Source organism: Haliotis cracherodii, unplaced genomic scaffold (assembly GCF_022045235.1).
Source record: "Haliotis cracherodii isolate W230 unplaced genomic scaffold, xgHalCrac1.p SCAF_10, whole genome shotgun sequence".
NCBI lineage: Eukaryota > Metazoa > Mollusca > Gastropoda > Lepetellida > Haliotidae > Haliotis > Haliotis cracherodii.
Genome location: NW_027266265.1, coordinates 21,021,089 through 21,043,005, shown reverse-complemented (window position 1 = coordinate 21,043,005; position 21,917 = coordinate 21,021,089). Strand labels below are relative to the sequence as shown.

The window sequence follows — 21,917 nt, the reverse complement described above, 5'->3', positions numbered from 1 at the left end:
TCTCAGAATTCTTCAATATCTCAGGAACAAACATCTCAGCCTGCTCAACAAACTCGTTCTGAATCGGATTTGAAACATGCCAAAAGCAAAATGAAACCAAAATCAGAATCTTCAAAAAATTATCAAAGAGGCAGAGGGGTCAGAAAATCCGATCCAACTTTTTAATAAGTTTGGATCAATGGAGGACATGGATGTGTCCGAAAAACATCCACCCTAGGGCACATAGCTTGTCGCCCTCCAAGAAAGTGCGGGGTAGATCCCCCATCAATCCACTGAAGAGATAGTTTATTTTAATAAAATTGTACAGTGGAATTGTAGAGGACTAAGGACTAAGTTTAATGAATTGCATCTATTAGTCCAGGATTTTAAACCATCGGCATTCTGTCTACAGGAGACTTATCTAAAGCAGACAGATAATTTTAACTTACGCCAATTTCAAGCATATCATTATTTTTCTCCTCCGGGTGATAGGGCCACTGGAGGATCTTCAATCATAGTTAAGAATGATGTTATGCACAGTCCAATTATACTCAACACAAATCTCCAAGCTGTTGCAGTGCGACTAACTTTGAACGTTGTTTTTACTCTGTGTTCACTGTATTTTCCACCTTCTTCAGCTCTCAGGCTGTCAGATCTTCATAGTCATGGGTGATCTAAATGGCAACAGCCCCCTCTGGGGTGGTACAAATACTAACACTAAAGGGAAAATCCTTGAGGATTTCATCTCTAATAATGATCTATGCATTTTTAATGATGAATCTAGCACTTATCTGCATCCTGCAACTGGGACCTATTCTTCTCTCGATTTGTCACGAACTGATTCTGACCTTCTCAATGAATTTGAATGGTCGGTACACAATGACCTTTGTGGATGTGACCACTTTCCAACTATGATTAAAACAATACTTCCATCTGTTATTCCACCTTCAACAAGATGGAATTTTGAAAAGGCAAATTGGCCTTTATTTCAAACTTTATGCATCAACAAAATAACTCCTGATTGTTTCAGTGATGTTGCTGATCCTTTCAGTTGTTTTCTGACGTTGTAAATGAAATTGCCAATGAATGTATTCAAAAGTCCTCTACAAATCCGCATGTCCGTTAACCATGGTTCAACCTTGATAGTAAACAAGCTAGGAAAGCTAGAAAAAAGGCAGAAAAATATTTCCGCCGCCACTGTGCATAATTTAAATAAATTTAAAATGTTAAATGCAAAAGCTCGTCGCACATTTCCAAATTAACCTCCAGAACACCAATGTCTAAAGTGTGGAATATGGTGCAAAGGATAAGGGGTAAAGGATCAAAACCTAATGTTCATCATCTCAAGGAGGGTGACACGCTATTGACCTATAAATGCGTTATAGCGAACAAATTAGGAGAAACTTTAAATACACATTCGTCCTCATCAAATTATACCCCTAAATTTCAAAAATTTAAAGAACAAGAAGAAAGAAAGAAAATCAATTTTAAATCTGATAATGGTGAGGATTATAATGAAGTATTTTCCATTCATGAGCTAAATACTGCCTGAGGGCAAGCCCTATTGAATATATTTGATACTATCTGGACAACGGGAAATTTCCCCTCATCGTGGCGGAATGCTGTTATAATACCAATACCAAAACCTGGCCGGGATCACACTGATCCTTCAAATTATAGGCCAATATCGCTTACTAGCTGTGTTTGTAAGACCATGGAAAGAATGGTCAATAATAGATTAATATGGTACTTAGAAACAAATATTCAATGTGGTTTCAGGAAAAATAGAAGTACTATTGACCATTTAGTTAGAACCAGCCTTACATCTATTCTTTTAGTTTTCATAGCTTTTCATGTCTCTATTTCTGGAGTATTGTAACCCTGGTGTTGCAAGCTGCAATATCGTCCATGTTGACACTCGATGGCGGGAGGGGAGCAAGGGTGCCGAATCATATTCTCACACCATGGCTCAACCAATTGTAACTGGTTCTTCAAAGACAAATAAACGTAGACATGTGGATGTACTCTCGTCTGATGAGGAGGTCCCTCCTGAGATTAACGATTCTTGGCCACGTTTCATTGTACTTGCTTCTGCTGATGGAAATCCCTTAAAACTTAACCCGTTCGCTATCTCCTTGGGCATCAAAGGTGTCTGTCGTGATGTGAAAAATGTCACACGCCTGCGTGATGGTTCCCTACTTGTCGAATGTGCACGGAGGCAAGAATCTGTCAATCTGTTAGGTTTACAACAGTTTGTTAATACTCAGGTTGTTGTCTCAGTGCACAAGACACTGAACTCGAGAAGAGGTATTGTGAGGGACTTAGCTCGTTGTCTGTCTGACATGAGTGAAGAAGAGATTGCTACTGAACTCAAAAACCAAGGCGTCACCAATGTAAAAAGATTCACAAGAAAAACACACGATGGCAACATTGTAAAAACGCATACATACTTGTTTACTTTTTCTCAACCCCAAATACCCAAATCGTTGAAAGCTGGATTCTTCAATATCGAAGTGGAGGTTTATGTACCAAATCCTCTCTGATGTTTCAAATGTCAAAAGTTTGGACATGGGGCCAAGTTCTGACGTGGCAAGGTGGTTGTGTGCTGCCGTTGCAGTGGAGCGCATGACAGCTCTGAGTGCACAAATAACATCAAATGTGCCAACTGCAATGGTGAGCACTTGGCTTCCTCCAAAACAAGTCCAACTTTTGCATTTGAGTCTAAAATCCTGAAAATTAAACACACAAATAATATTACCTATCTTGAAGCCAAAAAATGGTTCCATCTGCAGCTCAATCTCTGACTACTAAAACATATTCAGCAGCAATCTCTTCTTCAACATCAGTTAGTGCAGTTCAGACAACCTCTGTTTCCTGTCAGACTAGTATCTCCTGGGTCAAGGATGAGCGGGTTGTCCTTGAACATTCTTCTGTTTCATGTCAGAATGGTCATCCGTCAGCATCTTCCCAGACAGAACTTCCTCCTATTTCTAAAGAAGCTGAAATTCGTTCTGTGGCCAAGGCCCACTTAACTAATAAGGAAAAAAAGAAATTACAAAAAAGTACAAGGGCACTCCAACACTTGGAGATGCCTGCTGTTTCCACGCCAATTGAGGTTCATGACCCGTATGAACCTCTGGTGATGGACGTCACCCCTACAGAGCCAGTCCATGGGAGTGGACGTACCTCCCGCTCAAGATCACCTGTTGAGCCGCCATGAGCAGCTCGAACAAAATCATTCAGTGGAATTGTAGAGGATTAAGGAATAATTTTACTGATCTCCAACTCTTACTACAAGACTTTACACCGTCAGCAGTATGTCTTCAGGAAACGTATTTGAAAAATACTGATCCAATAGACATCAGACGTTATAATTCTTACCATGTATATTCACCTCCAGGGGCAAAGGCCACTGGAGGTTCCACAGTGCTGGTGAGGCAGGGTGTTCTCCACAGCCCCGTTCCACTTAATACTACGCTTCAGGCTGTTGCAGTGAGTATAACTATGCACATTGTTTTCACTTTGTGCTCTCTATATGTTCCTCCATCATCTTCTCTTCAGCGGAGTGATCTTCAGGCACATTATGACCAGCTTCCTAGACCATGCATTATCATGGATGATTTAAATGGTCATAACCCACTTTGGGGTAGTACCCACACAAATAACAAGGGCAAGACGTTGGAAGATTTTATTTCTGATAATGATTTGTGTATATTTAATGATGGTTCAAACACATATTTGCACCCCGGTACTGGTACGTACTCTACAATTGATTTGTCGATTACAGACTCAACAATACTGCCTGAATTTGAATGGTCAGTCCACGATGACCTAAGTAGAAGTGACCATTTTCCAACACTTTTCACACCTGTGACCCCTTCTGATGTTCTTCCATCATCAAGATGGAATTTTAGTAAAGCTAACTGGGCTTTATGAGGCTCTTTGCACGCAAACACGCTGAACGTTTTTTCCGTCGCCATCCTATGGTCCATAATTTAAATAAATTCAAAATTGCAAATGCACAAGCACGGCGTACGTTTAAACAAAATAAACGCAAGTCTTGGCAAGCTTACATTTCAAAAATCAATTCACGAACGCCGATGTCCAAGGTATGGAACATGATCCAGAAAATCAAAGGTAAGGGATCTAAATCTGGCATTCACCATCTTAAGAATGGGAATGAGTTATTAACTGATGAATCTGATATTGCAAATAAACTGGGTGAAACTTTGGCCAAACATTCTTCCTCTTCCAATTATGTGCCTCAATTTCAAAAATACCAAAAACAACAGGAAAAGAAACCAATTAATTTTAAATCAGATAATGGGGAAGATTACAATGAAATCTTTTCTATTCATGAACTACATACTGCCCTCGAGCAATCTCACGATACTGCTACTGGAGCTGATAACATACATTATCAACTCCTAAAGCACTTACCAGCATCATGTTTTGGAAACACTGTTGAATATTTTTGATGAAATTTGGACGTCAGGAAGTTTTCCACCTTCTTGGCGTGATGCCATAGTTATTCCAATACCTAAACCCGGGCGAGATCATACCGACCCTTCAAATTACCGACCAATTTCATTGACAAGCTGCGTTTGCAAGACCATGGAACGCATGATAAATAATCGTCTAGTTTGGTACTTAGAAACCAATAATCTCATATCAAATATTCAATGTGGTTTCCGTAAAAATAGAAGTACCATCGATCACTTAGTCCTTTTAGAATCATTTGTCAAAAACGCCATACTAAACAAACAACATGCAGTGTCTATCTTTTTCGATCTAGAAAAAGCATATGACACTACATGGAAACACGGGATTTTAAAGGATTTACATGATTTTGGATTGCGAGGCTGTTTGCCTCAATTTATATCCAACTTTTTAACAGACAGACAATTCTAAGTTCGTGTGGGATCCACACTGTCTGATCATTATAATCAGAATCAGGGTGTCCCACAGGGCAGTATCAAAATCAATAGCCTCTCTAGGGTTTTAAACGATTCAATTGATGGATCGCTTTTTGTGGATGATTTTAACCTCTCTTGTCGTGGTAAAAATATGAATACTATAGAAAGACAATTGTAGTTATGTCTAAATAAAATTCAAAGATGGTGTCTCGAAAATGGCTTTAAATTTTCTAAATCAAAAACCAATTGTTTTCACTTTTGTCGAAAATATGAGCCACATCAAGATCCAGAACTTTATTTGGATGGCACACCTATTAAAATTGTAAAAGAAGCCAAGTTCTTGGGACTTATTTTTGATAGCCACCTGACTTTTAAACCCCATATAAAATACCTTAAAGCCAAATGCCTGAAGGCGCTTGACTTATTAAAAGTCGTTTCAAATTCTAAGTGGGGAGGTAATCAGAAGATCCTCCTCCAATTATATAGAGCTCTCATCCGTTCAAAACTTGATTACGGCTCCATGCATGGGGGTGCATGCAAAAGCAATCTAAAAATTCTGGATTCTATACATCACCAAGGACTACGGCTCTGCCTTGGATCCTTCAGAACATCTCCGATTGACAGTTTATATGTAGAGGCTGACGAGCCATCACTTACACTCCGACGTATGAAAGTGTCTTTACAGTATATAACCAAATTATCTTCAAATCAGTCTAATCCTGTATACGATTGTGTTTTTCATCCACTTTATGAAGAACTCTACAAAACTAAGTCCTCTCTTATTCCCCCTCTTGGAATAAGGGTTAAAACTGCCATTCTTTCTGCAAATATACATCTTGAAAATATATCTCAGCACCGCCTTCTGTCTTCACCTCCTTGGCAACTGGTGAAGCCAGTGGTAGATCTGACTTTAACAACACTCAAGAAATCACAAACCAATCCACTAATTTATCAACAAGAATATAACCAACTGTGCAATAAATATGACACATACAAATCTATATTTACTGATGGATCAAAGGATGGTGATGCAGTTGCTAGCGCTACTATCATTGGATCCAGAACTATCTCGTCCAGGTTACCCCATGATAGTTCAATTTTCACCGCAGAATCACATGCCATCTTAACAGCTCTTAAATATGTTCACAATCAATCTAAGCATAAGCAGTTAATAATATTTTCAGACTCTCTTTCGTGTCTTCAGGCTATCAAAAATATGTCATGTGCACTTTTACTCGAAATTATTGAATTATATAATGACCTTGCTAGTGGCCAATATGACATCGTTTTCTGTTGGTTACCCAGTCATGTTGGCATAACTGGTAACACGATGGCCGATGCTGCTGCAAAAGCAGCACTCAACAAATCTGTGACACCACTTCAAATTCCATACAGTGATTATAAACCAGTGATCGGATGTTACATCAGAAATCTGATGCAAAAGAAGTGGGACACCCAGGTAGGTATAAATAAATTACATGAAATTAAACCACATATCGGTTATACCTACTTGGGTTGTCAGTCCAGATTTAATGAGGGCATCATACGTCGATGTCGTATTGGCCATTCAAGATATGCAAATGAATATATATTGAAAGGTGAGGATCCTCCATTCTGTATCCCTTACAGTACTTTTGCTACCTGCGTGGACCCCGGCAGGATTTACACCAACCCTTCAGTTATTGGTGAGTGTGGAGAAATTGAGCCAAAATCAAAACAAACAATCATTCTGTTTAAAAATTAAAAACCTGGCATATATGAATTACTTTGAATGAAGTGGGCTTACGCACCCTCTCAGGGGGACAATAATTTTACGCTACTTCAACCCCCATCAAGGGTACAACCACTAACAATCTCAGTTCATAATTAAATAGTACCAATTTATAAAATATAGAACTTTCTAAATCAAAATTTATGAATCAATTCAATTTCTTTTAAAACATCAATGATTAAATGAGAGTTTATGTTAAAAAGAACCTTGAGTGATGAAACTTTGAAATAGTTATCCCTTGTGATGGAAAAATCAATACAGTCAAGCAGGACATGCTTGACAGTGATTCTTTCATCACAAGGGATGCAGAATGGAGGATCTTCACCTTTTAAAGTATATTCCTGAGTGTAACGGGAATGGCCAATACGACATCGTCTTAAAATGACCTCTTCAAATATGGACTGACAACCCAAGTAGGTATAACTGATATTTGCTTTTATTGCATGTAATTTATTTATACCTACTTGAGTGTCCCACTTCTTCTGCATTAGATCACTGATGTAACATCTAATAACAGGTTTATAATCACTGTTTGGTAAAAGAAGTGGTGTCAGAGATTTGTCGAGTGCTGCTTTTGCAGCAGCATCAGCCATTGTATTACCAACAATTCCAACATGGCTCGGCAACCAACAAAAGACGATGTCGTATTGGGCAGTGGCGAGAACATTATACAATTCTAAAATATCAAGAAGCAGTGGATGATCTGAAGAACAATTATGTATGGCCTGAAGGCATGACAATGAATCAGAAAAGATTATGAACTGTTGAGATGATTGGTTTTGAATGTATTCCAATGCTATAAGAATAGCATTAGCCTCAGCCGTAAAAATAGAACTATAACCAGGAATTCGTGAAAACACTCTTTTAGATCCAATGACAGTGACACTTGAAACTTTGCCACCGTCCTTTGAACCATCGGTAAAAATAGAGCGGTGAGAGTCATATTTTGACCTTAATTGGGCATATTCTTGTTGATATACCAATGGGTTTGTGTCAGATTTCTTTAGGGTAGTGAGTGTTAGGTCTACCTCTGGTTTAACTAGTTTCCAAGGAGGTGTAGACAGTAGCCGGGTAGGTGAGATAAAAGAAAGATCAATATTAGCAGCTGTAATATGTGGCTGAATTCTGAACCCTAGTGGAGGAACAAGTTTTGGTTTTGATTGAAATAATGTGGCATACATGGGATTAAACACAAACTCATATGCTGGATTCGAAGGGTTTAACTACAATTTAGTCACATATTGTAACGAAAGTTTGATTCGACGTTGTTTTAGAGATGGCTCATCGGCCTCTACATATAAGCTATGATGTTCTAAAGGCTCCAAGACAAAGTCTCAGGCCTTGATGATATACCGAAACTAATAATTTTGAGTTGTTTTTACAGGCCCCACCATAAATGATGGAGCCATAATCGAGTTTGGAACGGAAGAGAGAACGATATAAAAAAAGGAGAGTTGTCTGATCCCCTCCCCATTTTGAATGAGAAACGACTTTCAACAAGTCAATTGCCTTCAGACATTTAGTCTTCAGATATTTGGTATGTGGTAAAAATGTTAGATGATTATCAAATATAATACCCAAGAACTTGGCTTCCTTAACAACTTTAATAGGAAAACCAGCCAAAAATAGTTCAGGGTCTTTATGCGGTTTATATTTGCGGCAAAAATGGATACAGTTTGTTTTGACTTTGGAGAACTTAAACCCATTCTCTAGACACCATTTCGATTCTGTATTTTATTTAGGCATAATTGTAGCTGTCTCTCAATAGTGTGCATATTTTTACCACGACCACATATATTAAAATCATCTACGAAAAGTGACCCATCCACTGCATGATTTAAAACCTTTGAAAGACTATTAATTTTAATACTAAATAGAGTAACTGACAAAATATTTCCGTGTGGGACACCCTGCTCCTGATTATAATGGTCAGACATGGTTGAACCCACTTGGACTTGAAATTGCCTGCCGGTTAAAAACTGTGAGATAAAATGTGGTAAGCGGCCTCTCAGACCAAACTCGTGTAAATCTTTTAAAATGCCATGTTTCCAGGTAGTGTCCCAAGCTTTCTCAAGATCGAAAAATATTGACACTGCATGTTGTTTGTTAACAATAGCATTTTTCACAAACGATTCCAATCGTACTAAATGATCAATAGTACTACGATTTTTGCAGAAACCACATTGAATATTTGTTAGTAGGTTATTGGTTTCTAAGAACCAAACTAAACTATTATTTACCATTCGCTCCATGGTTTTACAGACAGAACTGGTTAAAGATATAGGACGGTAATTTGATGGATCTGTATGATCCCGACCAGGTTTTGGGATAGGGACTACAATGGCATTATGCCAAGAAGGAGGAAAATTCCCCGACGTCCATATTTGGTCAAATATATCTAAAAGTGTTTCTAGACATGATATAGGTTTTAGGAGCTGATAGTGAATATCATCAGCACCAGCCGCTGTATTATGGGCTTGCCCTAGGGCTGTAAGTAGCTCATGGAAGGAAAACACTTCATTATAGTCCTCCCCGTTAGCAGAGTTAAAATTAACAGTTTTCTTTTCCTGTTGTTTCTGATATTTTATGAATTCAGGGACATAATTAGACGATGATGAATGTTTTGCCAATGTTTCACCAAGTTTATTGGCAATGTCTGATTTATCAGTTAATAACTGATCACCTTCCTTAAGATGGTGAACAGTAGACTTTGATCCTTTACCTTTAAGTTTTTGTATCATGTTCCATACTTTGGATATAGGAGTACGGGAATTTATCCTGGAGACGTAGGTCCTCCAAGATTGGCGCTTATTTTGTTTATAAGCCCGCCTGGCTTTTGCATTTGTAATTTTTACTTGATCTAAATTATGAACTGTGGGATGTCGGCGGAAGAACTTTTCCGCTTTCTTCCTACACTTCCGTGCCTGTTTACATTTGTAGATAAACCACGGTTTGCGAATATGAGGATTTGCAGAGGACTTAGGAATTGCCTCATCAGCTATTGCAAGGAGCTGATCTGAAAACAATTGAATCGGATCTTCAACATTTTGAAAATGATGAGGGATTAATTTTGCAGTACACAATGTTTCATACAATGACCAATTGGCCTTTGTAAAATTCCACCTGGATGTGGAGGGTTCAGGATTCGGTTTCACAGATTTAAGAATGGTGGGAAAGTGATCGCTTCCGCAGAGGTCATCATGGACAAGCCATTCAAACTCATTAAATAGATTTGAATCTGTGAGAGATAGATCAAGTGCTGAGTATGTTCCAGTGGCAGGATGTAAATAGGTGTTCGAATCATCATTACATATACACAAATTATTATCAGAAATGAATTCCTCAAGTATTTTCCCTTTACTGTTTGTGGTAACACTTCCCCACAGGGGGTTGTGTCCATTCAGATCACCCACAATGATACATGGCTTGGGGAGCTGATCATACAGATTTTGAAGATCAGATTGACGAAGCAAAGTAGATGGAGGAATATACAAGGAACACAGAGTAAAGACAATGTTCAAAGTTAAACGAACAGCAACAGCTTGAAGATTTGAACTGAGGGCAACAGGGCTGTGAATCACGCCCTGTCTTACCAAGATAGACGACCCTCCAGTTGCTTTGTCACCTGGGGGGGAATATGAATGATGACAGTTATACTGCCTAATATCAAATTTATCTGTACTTTTAAGGTATGTCTCCTGTACACATAAAGCAGACGGTTTGAGATCCTGTATCAATACTTGAAGGTCATTAAAAAATTTCCTAAGTCCTCTTCAATTCCATTGGAGTATAGTAGGTGAATGACTCATGGTGGTTCAATAGGCGACCTCTCACGTGAACGTGAGGGGTGAGAACTCCCATCAGTATGCTGTGAGGATGGAGTGACTTCCATATCCAGAGCACTGTAAGAGTTGTGGATAGGCACCTATGAAAGGTCGTGATTCCTGGATGATTTATTTCTTTGGGACTTTTTCTTTTCATTTTTTTTCCGATGGACAGATTCAGTTGCAGGTCGTTCAAGTACTAAGTCAGGAGGAGTCTGACTCTCTGCCTGAGATGTTGTAGGTGGTGCTAATGTAGGAGCATTAGATTTGTCAAGCTCGATATCAGTTGTAGTTGCCACGGGTCGATCAGATTTGACCCAAGTCAATTCCGTCTGACACGAGACAGATGAAGATTGAACTGGCTTAGAGATAGCAGCAGAGTAGTTAAGGGTAGATTGAGGTGGTGACTGAGATTTAAAGAGTTGTCTAGCCTCTCCAAAGGTGATGTTTTTTTCACATTTTATTTTCAGTATTTTTGATTCATTTTGCCATACAGAGGATGCCATATGTTTTCCATCAGTTTACACATTTGAGTGTTTGCTGGCAATCAGTACTGTCATGGTTGTCACCACAACGTTGGCAAACAACGGAGCGAGTACATGATTTAGAGCCATGGCCAAAATGTTGACACCTAGAGCACCGGAGTGGATTGGGGACATACACCTCCACTCCGATGTTGACGTAAGCAGCTTTGATTGACTGAGGTAATGAAGATCTACAAAATGTGAATAGGTAGGTGTTAGTCTTTTCAATAGTTGAATAGTCCTTCTTTCTTGTGAAACGTTTCACAGAAGACACTCCTTGATTTTCCAATTCATCTGCTATTTCTTGTTCTGACATGTCGGACAAGGAATGAGTCCTGTCACGAACAATGCCTCCGCATGAGTTGAGTGTACGGTGTTCAGTAACAACAACCTCAACATTGGCAAATGTACTTACTGATAATAGATTTAGGGATTGTTGTTTTCTGACACATTCAACAAGAAGGGAGCCAGAACGAAGTCGGGTCACATTTTTAACATCACCACAATAGCCATGGATTGCCTTAGAAATGGCAAAGGGATTAAGTTTGATGGGTTGATGATCTTTAGCTTCGATCACGAGGAATCGAGCCCAGGAATCAAAATTTGCAACAGCCTCATCAGAAGAGCTTGATTCTAAATGTCGACGCTTTGAACCAGAATGATTGTGAGCCATGGTGAAATAAAAGTGTTTCAGCATACCTGTTCCCCACCCACCATGGAGTGTCATGGACAGTGTTGTAGCGCATCGGATTTCCAGGATGCAAACACCAGGGATACAGGGATGTTATACTCCAGCAAATATGACTTGAATAGCTATATTTATCTACCAGATGTAGTGCCAGGCAGGTTCAGTCCATGACAAGAAGCTGGAGACATACAGAATACAGAGGTCAACATCACCAGATTGGCCCATGAGCCACCGCCTTCTGGCGTAAGACTCTAGGCAATTTATTCCATCCAAAATTGGGAATTCATACAAAGTATGCATGACCAAGACCAAAATATACATTATAATACAACACACGAGTGCATATACAATATTACGCACAGGGCCCGGCATGACCAGCCGATTGATAAGACCGGGCCCATCTTACCACCCGTCTAGGCGAAGTACACTACTGCCTAGAAGTTCATTCCCCTTACACGCATGGGCAACGCGTTACGCAACCAGTGTGCATCGGGTTGGTCACACGGGTGTGCACCCCGTCCGCCACTCGTGTGCAACACGTGACACACTCATTAGAGGGGGAACAAACTTTTGACCAAAGGAGGACCCGTCTTAAGCTGAACCTGGAGGTGGTAACAAGGAGAGAAAATTTTGTTATCCTGACGAAAAATGATAATGCACATGTATTTCCTAATGTCTCCTTTCTTTATGTGATTTTGTGGGAATAACATGAATACTGTTGTGATCAAACAGATGTGTTTTGTTTTATACGACCATTGCTTCTAAATCCGATGGTGTTAAGAGAATACATGGTCCTGGAACATGTTATTGCAATTGAAATGCTTTTATTGTGATTTGACATTAACCGTCTGTAGTACGACTTTCAGTGATAATATGTATGAGGTTTGGCGGCGCATTGTTTTTATTGGACCCTAATTACTTTATGATGACTTGGACCCTTTATCACAGCTCCATAGCCGTGAGGCTGGAAAAGAGCAGCATGTAATTAATGAGGGTGGGTTAGTTATATCATTGAGGATACACTTGAGGGAGAGAATACTAATTACCGTACTACAGGAAGAGACCTGTAGACGTAAGCGCGGGGTTGTGTTTTAGCTGGCCGTTCGATAATGGCCACCAGGAGAAGTGAGCTTTGACTGCGTCATCTAAAATAAATAATAAGATACAGCAGTGTTATTTTCACGGTCTGTTGAATAAACTCCCAGTGCAACGGTCAATGTATCTTCTACTTGATCCTTGAGACATCATTTTGGCATTCACAATATATAGTATTTCAACGTACAAAAGAGCACTGATCTAAAGCAATTCCGCGGTAGTAGTTGTTACCTGTGCATTTCTGTATTTTCTCAGTGAGTACCCGGATGATATAGCAGAAATCTAGACTTGTTCGCGACCTGTGCTCGCCATTCGTAAGCGCATTTTTATTGAAAGTAGGACATATGGTAACACTGATCAACAAAAATGAAATACAGTTTTTGAAATGTAGGTATATTTGTGGGGAGCATCGGTAATGGTGATGCAGTTTTGATAAGTCACTTGCTTGGTAATTGTGCGATCTTCGTGTACACTATTTTGACTTGCAACACAAAGTAAATATTTCATCTGCACATTGCTTATTTTACCGTGTATATATGTTAACATTCAAAATGTAAACAGATTTCACTAAGGAAATGTATTAAACGCCTAAATATTCAGTTTATTTTACAAATTAACTGAAAAATATGTCCATCTTTATTAATATGATAACGAATTCCAAATATTTGTTTATGTTTAATATCATCACCAAGTACAGTTCTGTATTGTTTGGCTTCTTTTCTTAGCATAATTAATATATTGTGATGTGTTTAAGCTCTTTTGGTCGTCTTTATCATTTTTAGTCAGTCGGTTAAATAAATGAATGGATTATTCAGTCAATTTGTAAAATGACTGAAATATTTAGATATTTAATAAATTGCCTGAGTGAATCATATTTTACACATTGACTGTAACATATACACGCTTACAAAAGAAAATACTTGTGAAAACAACGTCTATCGCGCATCGAAAAACTTCCCAACCAAACGGAAAGGAACAAGAATGATTCTGTTCAAAGCTGCAGCGAATGAATGAAAACAAAATGCAAATATCATTATTACAACCTACCAAAGTTATAATGTATCCGGGAATATCAACATAAAGGAACAATATCCATTGCGTCTGCAGCTGTACAAAAATACTTATTCGATGTCAAATGTCTATGTGAGAATCAAATACTTTAATAATAATTATTTGGAAACAATATTTGGAATATATATGAAATATATTAAAATATTTAAATATATCGTTTTTAAACGTTATTTAAATGTATCGAATATTATAACCCGTGTCTGTTTCTTAACTGATCACTTAGTTTGTTTCAATTGTTTCACATAGGTGCCAAGTTAGCTGAGAAAGCCCACGTGACAACTATTTTTATAATGTCCACGGTTCTTAAAAACATACATTGAGTTAGATAACAATGAACAACCAGTCAGTGTATTATCGGTTACCCTTTGAACAAAGTATGTTGTTTTTACATCTGTACTTCACGCCATGATATGAGTGTATTCCCTAGGTTTAGTAACCCTACCTTCACATGTAAACACTTACTTTTGACATATCCACTGTGCAAGATAACAGTAATTAATCAATCAACGTATTTCCTGTTGATCCTTTGATGTCTGGGAATGATCAGTTGATTTACAAAAAAAGTAAATCAACTGATCATACATCTCTTGCTAGGCTGCCACGTGCATAATTCACATTCCACCTCACTTCAAACCTGGATTTAGATTAAATAATTTCCCCAGGTACAAGAAAGACCAAATTTGAACCTTTATCCGGTAATCTGAGTGGTGCTACAACTGAGTATACATAATATAAATTCATTAACTGAGCAGCATGTGAATTACGACAAATACAGAAGTGTAGGGTTATACCAGAAAATGTGGATGACAACAAGGGAGTGGTAATTGTATCATCCACGCAATCCGAAATCCGCAAATGCTTTCACTCAGGGATACTTTTTTTATTATCAAACTGTAACAATCAGGGGTATTTCCAAATAACGACATCCGATGAGCTTTCGCCGTTATTTGTCTGTTTGTTTAGGCTGAAGAAATTAATTACCATGCGCCCTTTGTTGAAATCTTCATAGATCACGGGTAACCAATCAGTTTTCAAAAATGCGTAAGTTTATTTAGCTGTCCTTGCAGACTGGTAGCCCAGTCTTTTGTCACGCTCGGTTGCGTTAACGAGCAAATTGACTCACGGCAGCTAGTAAGCCCAAGCGGAAATCCAAAGGTCGTATTACCTGAAGAATCAACCTTCATTTGCGAAATATCTACTGCTCTTAAAATCAATATTTCTCCCAATACTAAAATTCAGAACTTTCTAACCAAGGATTACCAGCTGAAACTGGTCGATGGCTGAACATTCCCAGGGAAGACAGCCAGTGTCCACTCTGTGAATCTTTCGCTGTGGGAGATGAATTGCATTATTTATTCCAATGTGAAGCTTTTCACCAACGGCAATATGAACTCTGAAATAAGCAATATCTTAAGTTTCCAAACATTTAAGAAAATTATGACCACTAACAGTGTAAGAAATCTAAAAGGCCTATCTAAATTCCTTAACAATGTGTACAATACAATTGGTAAATTGTATTAGTATCCACGTATCCTATTTTTATTATTTTTGTTAAATTGTACATAATAAAAATTGTAGATAATTGTATGTCATGTTATTCTAAGAATAAATGAGTTTGCGTTTGAGTTCGACACCCGAGAAGAAGCCAGAGATTAGTGTTCCTTTTTGAATAGTTTACAATCATGTGTTTTAGGGTTAGCTGTGTTGGCTTAAACGTATTTTTATTTCAAAAGAAATCTGGATCGGTAAACAAGCAAAACTTGCTTATGTAATACCTCTCCAGGTAACAACTTAACAACAGCTGGATATATATATATAAGAGAGTGATGAACATAAACATACAAAATGCACAAATGAAATACACGAAGCCAGTACACTGAAGCAAGTGGTGTCTGTGAAATAAGGTAATGCAGTTTTCCTTTAATACTACATGCATAAAATTAAGCTACTCAAACCTTTTGCTTTTGACAATGATGTCATGAACTGATTTAAGAAGAGTCATGTTTGTAGAACTGCTTAACTACTGCCATGTAATATCATGTTTAGACCATACCCATGTGTGTAGAAATACACAGTGTTTCTGATATTATCGTATTTTTTAACAGTTATAGAAAAAGTGAATTGCATCTTCAAGGTGATATCCACAAGGGCAGTCTGGTATGTCTGATACATGTCGTCTAAACTTATCAGCGTTTAAGTCACTGCAGCCGAGCCTAAGGCGACAGTGGACAATTTGGCATGATCTATGAAAATATTTGAAGTCAAAATTATTAATAATTGCATCAGAACGATTAAATAAGGATTTGATTTCTTTTAATGAGCGAGCATTAGTTACTTCATCGGATAGAGGGTTCCGCAGGTTGATCATATCCAGAAGAAATGATAATAAGCATAGGTCTGTGTTCTACATTTGATTGTTTGTATGTTGAATCTTTTTCTAAGGTTATATTTGCTGTTATCAGAGAATTGAATATACACTTTTCAAATATTTTGGCTAAGCAACTTGTGAGTGCTACAGGTCTATGATTTTGGCATTCATGTTCATCGCTGACACTGACACCGCATCAGCCCGGCAGTGGACTTGACACAGTTATTTGCGCACTGATTATATAACTCCTACAGACAGGTGGGGTGGTTGTTCAAAGCGAAACGGACGACCCCGTCTGTTATCTAATAAATGCTGTGCGGCGCCTTTGATCTTGCCTCCAACCATACACCTTATAGTAGTAAACGACGATCAGGATGGCCTGGAAATAAACACAATTCTGTCTGCCCAGTGTATCCACAATTAACTAGAATGCTTCATATCTACAAATATATATAGAGAAAATTGCATCAGTGTGGTTTATCATGTACAATGCTTTCTTACGCTTGGTGAGGCAGACTGAAATTGAACATTAGGATAACGTCAGCAGGGATAAAAGAGGTCATACCAAAGAACTTTATTTACTAGTGGAAAAATCAGACATTCCGATCAACCACTACAAGCCCCGGCCGGATCTCAAGGTTGACCAGATCCACACCCCAAAGGAATATCTCTACGCCAAACAAGGAGTCCCTTTCGTCATGGTGCACAAGAAGGGGGGACAGGACATCGAGTAAGACATCACAAACTCCACAGACTTGTACCACTTCTTCCAGAGTAGTGGCGTACCGACCTCAAACCACTTCGTCGCCAATACCGACGCCCTCCTTGCCAAGAGTCTACCAGAATCCCGACCCCCAGGATGAGAAGCTGACCAAGAGACTACTACAAGGACTAAACTTAATTTTTTTAATTTATTTTTTTTTGGGGGGGTGGGGGTGGTGTTTGCACTTCTTTATTTAATCATTACGCTTTTTTACCCTAATAGTATAAGTGCTTCCCCGTGTGCGAGATAGGCTAAAGTCGGAAAACGCACGTTAAATCTCCGAGGTACCTAGCTACCAGAACTTTATTTGCTGTTCTGGTCATACATAAATATATGTAAGTTACGTACATGGGGAGGCTAGATTATTTACAGCTTACAGCAATATAGTGCAAATATTATGTTCAATAAAAGAAAACGTTGATAGATCTATAACACACTTTTTGTACTTTTAAACAAACTGTGGACTTTTAAGACATTTTCGCTTATTGTAATAACATCTAGCTAACCAATCATGTCTATCTATGAGTGAGTGAGTGAGTGAGTGAGAATTATCGTCACATCGGCAGTATTTCAGCCATATCGCGACGAAACAGTTATAATAAGTACTCTATCTATGAAATCTACAAGCATAGTTGCTGTCAAACCTAAAAAACATATACAGGGAGGTAAGTTTTGACTTGCCAAGCACCTTAAGGTGAGTTTACTTTTAAACTGTCAAAAGCTATTGTCCCTTCAATACTAGTATAAGTCTGGAAGCTGTCTCTCGGACTGTTATGAGTTATGATGTATTTTATGATATAAATGGGGAATGTTCAAATTAGTTACTGTCATTTAATCCAACGTTCTAACTGTCAACTGTCTCAACAGGATCATAGGTTTGGTTATATATCTCCTCCCTGTCTCTATGTCTTAAGTTGTTAATCGGTAACTGCGGTCCAAATGTATCAACTTATTCGTCTATTGTTGCAAACTTGACTGATTTAAACATATCTTATTGATCATGAACTACTCAGTCAGTCAAGCACCTGTATCAGAAATGTAAAACCAGCCATGTTTCATGTTGTCCCAATATCACTGAAAAATGCCGATGTAACGTGACATATAAATTTACTCACAGACTATATATTTTTCGTGAGAGTGAAGCACAATTTTATTAAAGTTTTATTAACAATTTCATAAACTATAATAATATTAATATTAAAATTCATCATCACTTGCCAAGTTTATGAAAATGTCCCCATTTGGGAGATGTCACATATAAACAAGGATTCGAACTAAATTTGATCGTCTTTGACACCGAGGTTTATCCCCATTTTGCCAGCAAACTGCAGAAGATTAACAGTGAGTGAGTGAGCATCGTTTCTATGTTTATACAAGAAAAGATGTCATGCCAAAAACGCTCACAGTAGTTAGTGAGTAAACTCACGACCTGTCATGACCTGGTTGAGTGACTTCCTCCAATCAACATGAAAGGATTACCCACAGAGAAAGAAAGGATTAAAGTCACCCATAAATCTTCTCCTAACGTAGTACTCCAACTTCTAAATGCCTCTCAAAGAAGGATTAAAATCCTAAAGATATCCTATCTACGTGGTATAGGTACTCACAACCTCTAATAATAAACTGTTACGTTTGGTATCCCCAGCAATACTCACCATAGTCATTGGGCAAATGTAAAAATCACAAACCCTAACGAGATTCTGTCAACATGGTCACACCCGGTGATTGTGAAGATCTCAAATTCTATCAACTGTCAGACAGCATGGCTGTTCATATTCATTTACAACATCCTCTTATAATTAGTATAAAAGTGTCCCACACAAAACCTTCTTTTATTTATTCTTTCAAAATACAACACAGAAAGTGGGGTGTGGGGAAATGGGACATATTCCTACGTGAAATAATGAGACATTAGTAGTGGTGACGGCTATATCATAATTGTACTGTCTAAAGCATAAATTTGGCGAACGAAAAACGTTATATTTGCAATCAGATGGAATGACTCGTGTGGGCAAATGAATATGTTCGCAATCCACAAACAATCATTTTATTAATGGCGAACATTTACCAACCCGCGACAATCGTGTCAACACGGGGGTTCCCCTAGCAATAAACTCGCATCTAAATTCACTACTGTTCTACTGTCGGCTAGCCACAATGGCTAGACTGGACCCTAGTGGAATGGTTCATGCCATAAAAGTCTAGCAACCGAACACTAATTAAGATGGGCCGACCTTGTATTTACGGTCTGGTGAACACAGCTCAATGGCCGCTCACATCTCACTGTTTTGTTTTATCGCACTATTCATTTGATAAATTTGTCAACTTCAACTGGAACCCGGTCCCGTGTTACACGCGTGGCACACGCGTGTGCAACGGGTTGCACACGCGACGCACACCCGTTGCACACCCGTGTCCAACGGGTGCTCACCCCGTGTGCAACCCGTTGAGCACCCGTGTCACATGCGTGTTACACGCGTTCTCAACGCGTGTTAGGGGAATGAACTTTTAGGCAGTAGTGTAAGGGTCGAAGTAGTGTGTTGGGGGCACTCGTGAAGAGCAACCTCCTCGTGGTGAGTGCTGGGTAGCGCTAATAGCTCTTCCCACGTGTGGAACCGGGGTAGAATATTTCCACAGCACCCCATTGCTGGTCGTAAGAGGCGACCAAAGTGGGCAGCCCGTTTGCCGTGGGTTGCGTCCCTGTGTCGGCGGAGGACGGGAGTCTGGTAGTTGAGGGCACTGGTTCCAGGAACTGTGTTCCTTTGCCCAACACACTACTTCGACCCTTACTTCGCCTAGACGGGTGGTAAGATGGGCCCGGTCTTATCAATCGGCTGGTCATGCCAGGCCCTGTGCGTAATATTGTATATGCACGCCTGTGTTGTATTTAATGTATATTTTGATCTTGGCCATGCATAACTTGTATGAACTAACAATATCGGATGGAATAAATTGCCTAGAGTCTTACGCTAGAAGGCTGTGGCTCATGGGCCAATCTGGTGATGTTGACCTCTGTATTGACCTCTCCAGTTTCTTGTCATGGACTGAACCTGCCTGGCACTAAATCTGGTAGATAAATATAGCTATTCAAGTCATATTTGCTGGAGTATAGCATCCCTGTATCCCTGGTGTTTGCATCCTGGATGTCCGGTGCGATATAACACTGTTCTTGTTGACACTCGATGGCGGGTGGGGAACAGGGGTGCTGAATCATATTCTTTCATCATGGCTCAACAACAATCTGGTTCATCTCGCAATGAAAAAAAGAGACGATTAGAAGACATTGATATTTCGTCTGGCAGTATTTCTCAAAATATTGATACCTGGGCTAGATTCCTGGTTATTGAGGCTGCTGATAAGCTGCCTATCAAATTAAATCCTTTTGCCATTTCTAAGGCTGTGTCCGGGATTTGTGGTGAGGTCAAGAACGTCACCCGTCTCCGTAGTGGTTCGCTTCTGGTGGAGTGTGCACGGAGACAGCAATCTCTCAATCTGTTGTCTATATCTACATTTGCCAATATTGAGGTTGCTGTGTCTGTGCACAGAACTTTAAACTCTTGTCGAGGCATTGTTCGTGACAGGGCTCGATGTCTGTCCGACATGTCTGAGGATGAAATTGCTACTGAATTGGAAGACCAGGCTGTAACCGCTGTTAAACGTTTCACGATCAAGAAAGACGGTGTCATCACGAACACCAATACCTATCTCATGACGTTTGCCCAAACTTCCCTTCCACAGTCCATAAAAGCAGGTTATATGAACATCGGAGTGGATGTGTATGTCCCCAATCCGCTCCGATGCTACAAGTGCCAACATTTCGGTCATGGTCAAAATCCTGTCATAACTCTGTGGTATGTCATCGTTGTGGTGACAACCATGAGAGCATTGACTGTGATCATGATCTGAAGTGTGCAAATTGTTTAGGCCCACATGTTGCTTCATCCAAATCTTGCCCTGTGTGGCAAATGGAATCCAAAATAATGAAAATAAAATGTGAAAAAAACATATCCTACCTGGATGCCAAAAAACTATTCAAAATTCAGACCACTACCCCCTCAACTATTTCTTACTCCGCTGCAGTCTCCCGCTCTGTTACAACATCTACTATTTCGTGTCAGACTGACTTGACATGGGTCACGTCAGATCAACCAGTTGATACTTTTCCAATCATTCAGGATATACCTACCATCAGTCTATCCAGTTCAGGTTCTCAGACTGAGATTCAGTCTCAGAAACCATCACATACGTCAGTCAAACAACCAGTCGTTGTTCATTTGTCGAATAAAGAAAAAAAGAAATTGAAGAAAAAACAACTGCCAATCGTCCCTTCACCTTCAGAGGTTCCTTTACAGAACTCCTTTGGGCCTCTGGACATGGAGGTTACTCTGTCCTCACAGGACAGGCGGGGGAGTAGTTCCTCCTCACATTCACGCGAGCGATCTCCAATTGAGCCACCATGACTCAATTGTCTAATATAATGCAATGGAATTGCAGAGGACTTAGGCATAATTTTAATGAACTGCAGTTATTAACAAGTGATATAAATACATCAGCAATTTGTTTACAAGAGACGTACCTTAAAAATTCAGATAAGTTTGATTTAAAGCAATATAGTTCATATCATTCCTTCTCTCCTCCAGGAGATAAAGCTACTGGAGGTGCTTCTATTCTAGTGCGGCGGGGCGTTGTTCACAGTCCTGTTCCGCTTGACTCGACTCTGCAAGCAGTTGCAGTTAGACTTACATTGCATATTGCCTTCACACTTTGCTCCTTATACATTCCTCCTTCTTCAAATCTTCAGCGTAATGATCTACAAAAACTATACGACCAGCTCCCAAAGCCCTGTGTCATCATGGGTGATCTAAACGGGCATAATCCTCTATGGGGAAGTTCAACCATTAATCAAAAGGGAAAAGTG

General features: G+C 39.2%; 1 protein-coding gene across 1 annotated transcript; it reads left to right on the top strand.

The window, feature by feature from the left end:
* Window positions 1-20,224: 20,224 nt before the first annotated feature.
* Window positions 20,225-21,459, top strand: LOC139453514 (uncharacterized). Its single transcript, XM_071235129.1, has 2 exons — window positions 20,225-20,866; window positions 21,175-21,459. The coding sequence occupies exons 1-2, from the start codon at window positions 20,225-20,227 to the stop codon at window positions 21,457-21,459; spliced, it is 927 nt and encodes a 308-aa protein (XP_071091230.1).
* The last annotated feature ends 458 nt before the right edge of the window (window positions 21,460-21,917 follow it).

Coding starts and splice junctions, on each gene's coding strand:
- LOC139453514 (XM_071235129.1), top strand. CDS start 20,225: ATGGCTCAACAACAATCTGGTTCATCTCGCAATGAAAAAAAGAGACGA. Junction 20,867..21,174: donor TGTGGTATGTCATCGTTGTG/GTGACAACCATG, acceptor CCAATCATTCAG/GATATACCTACCATCAGTCT.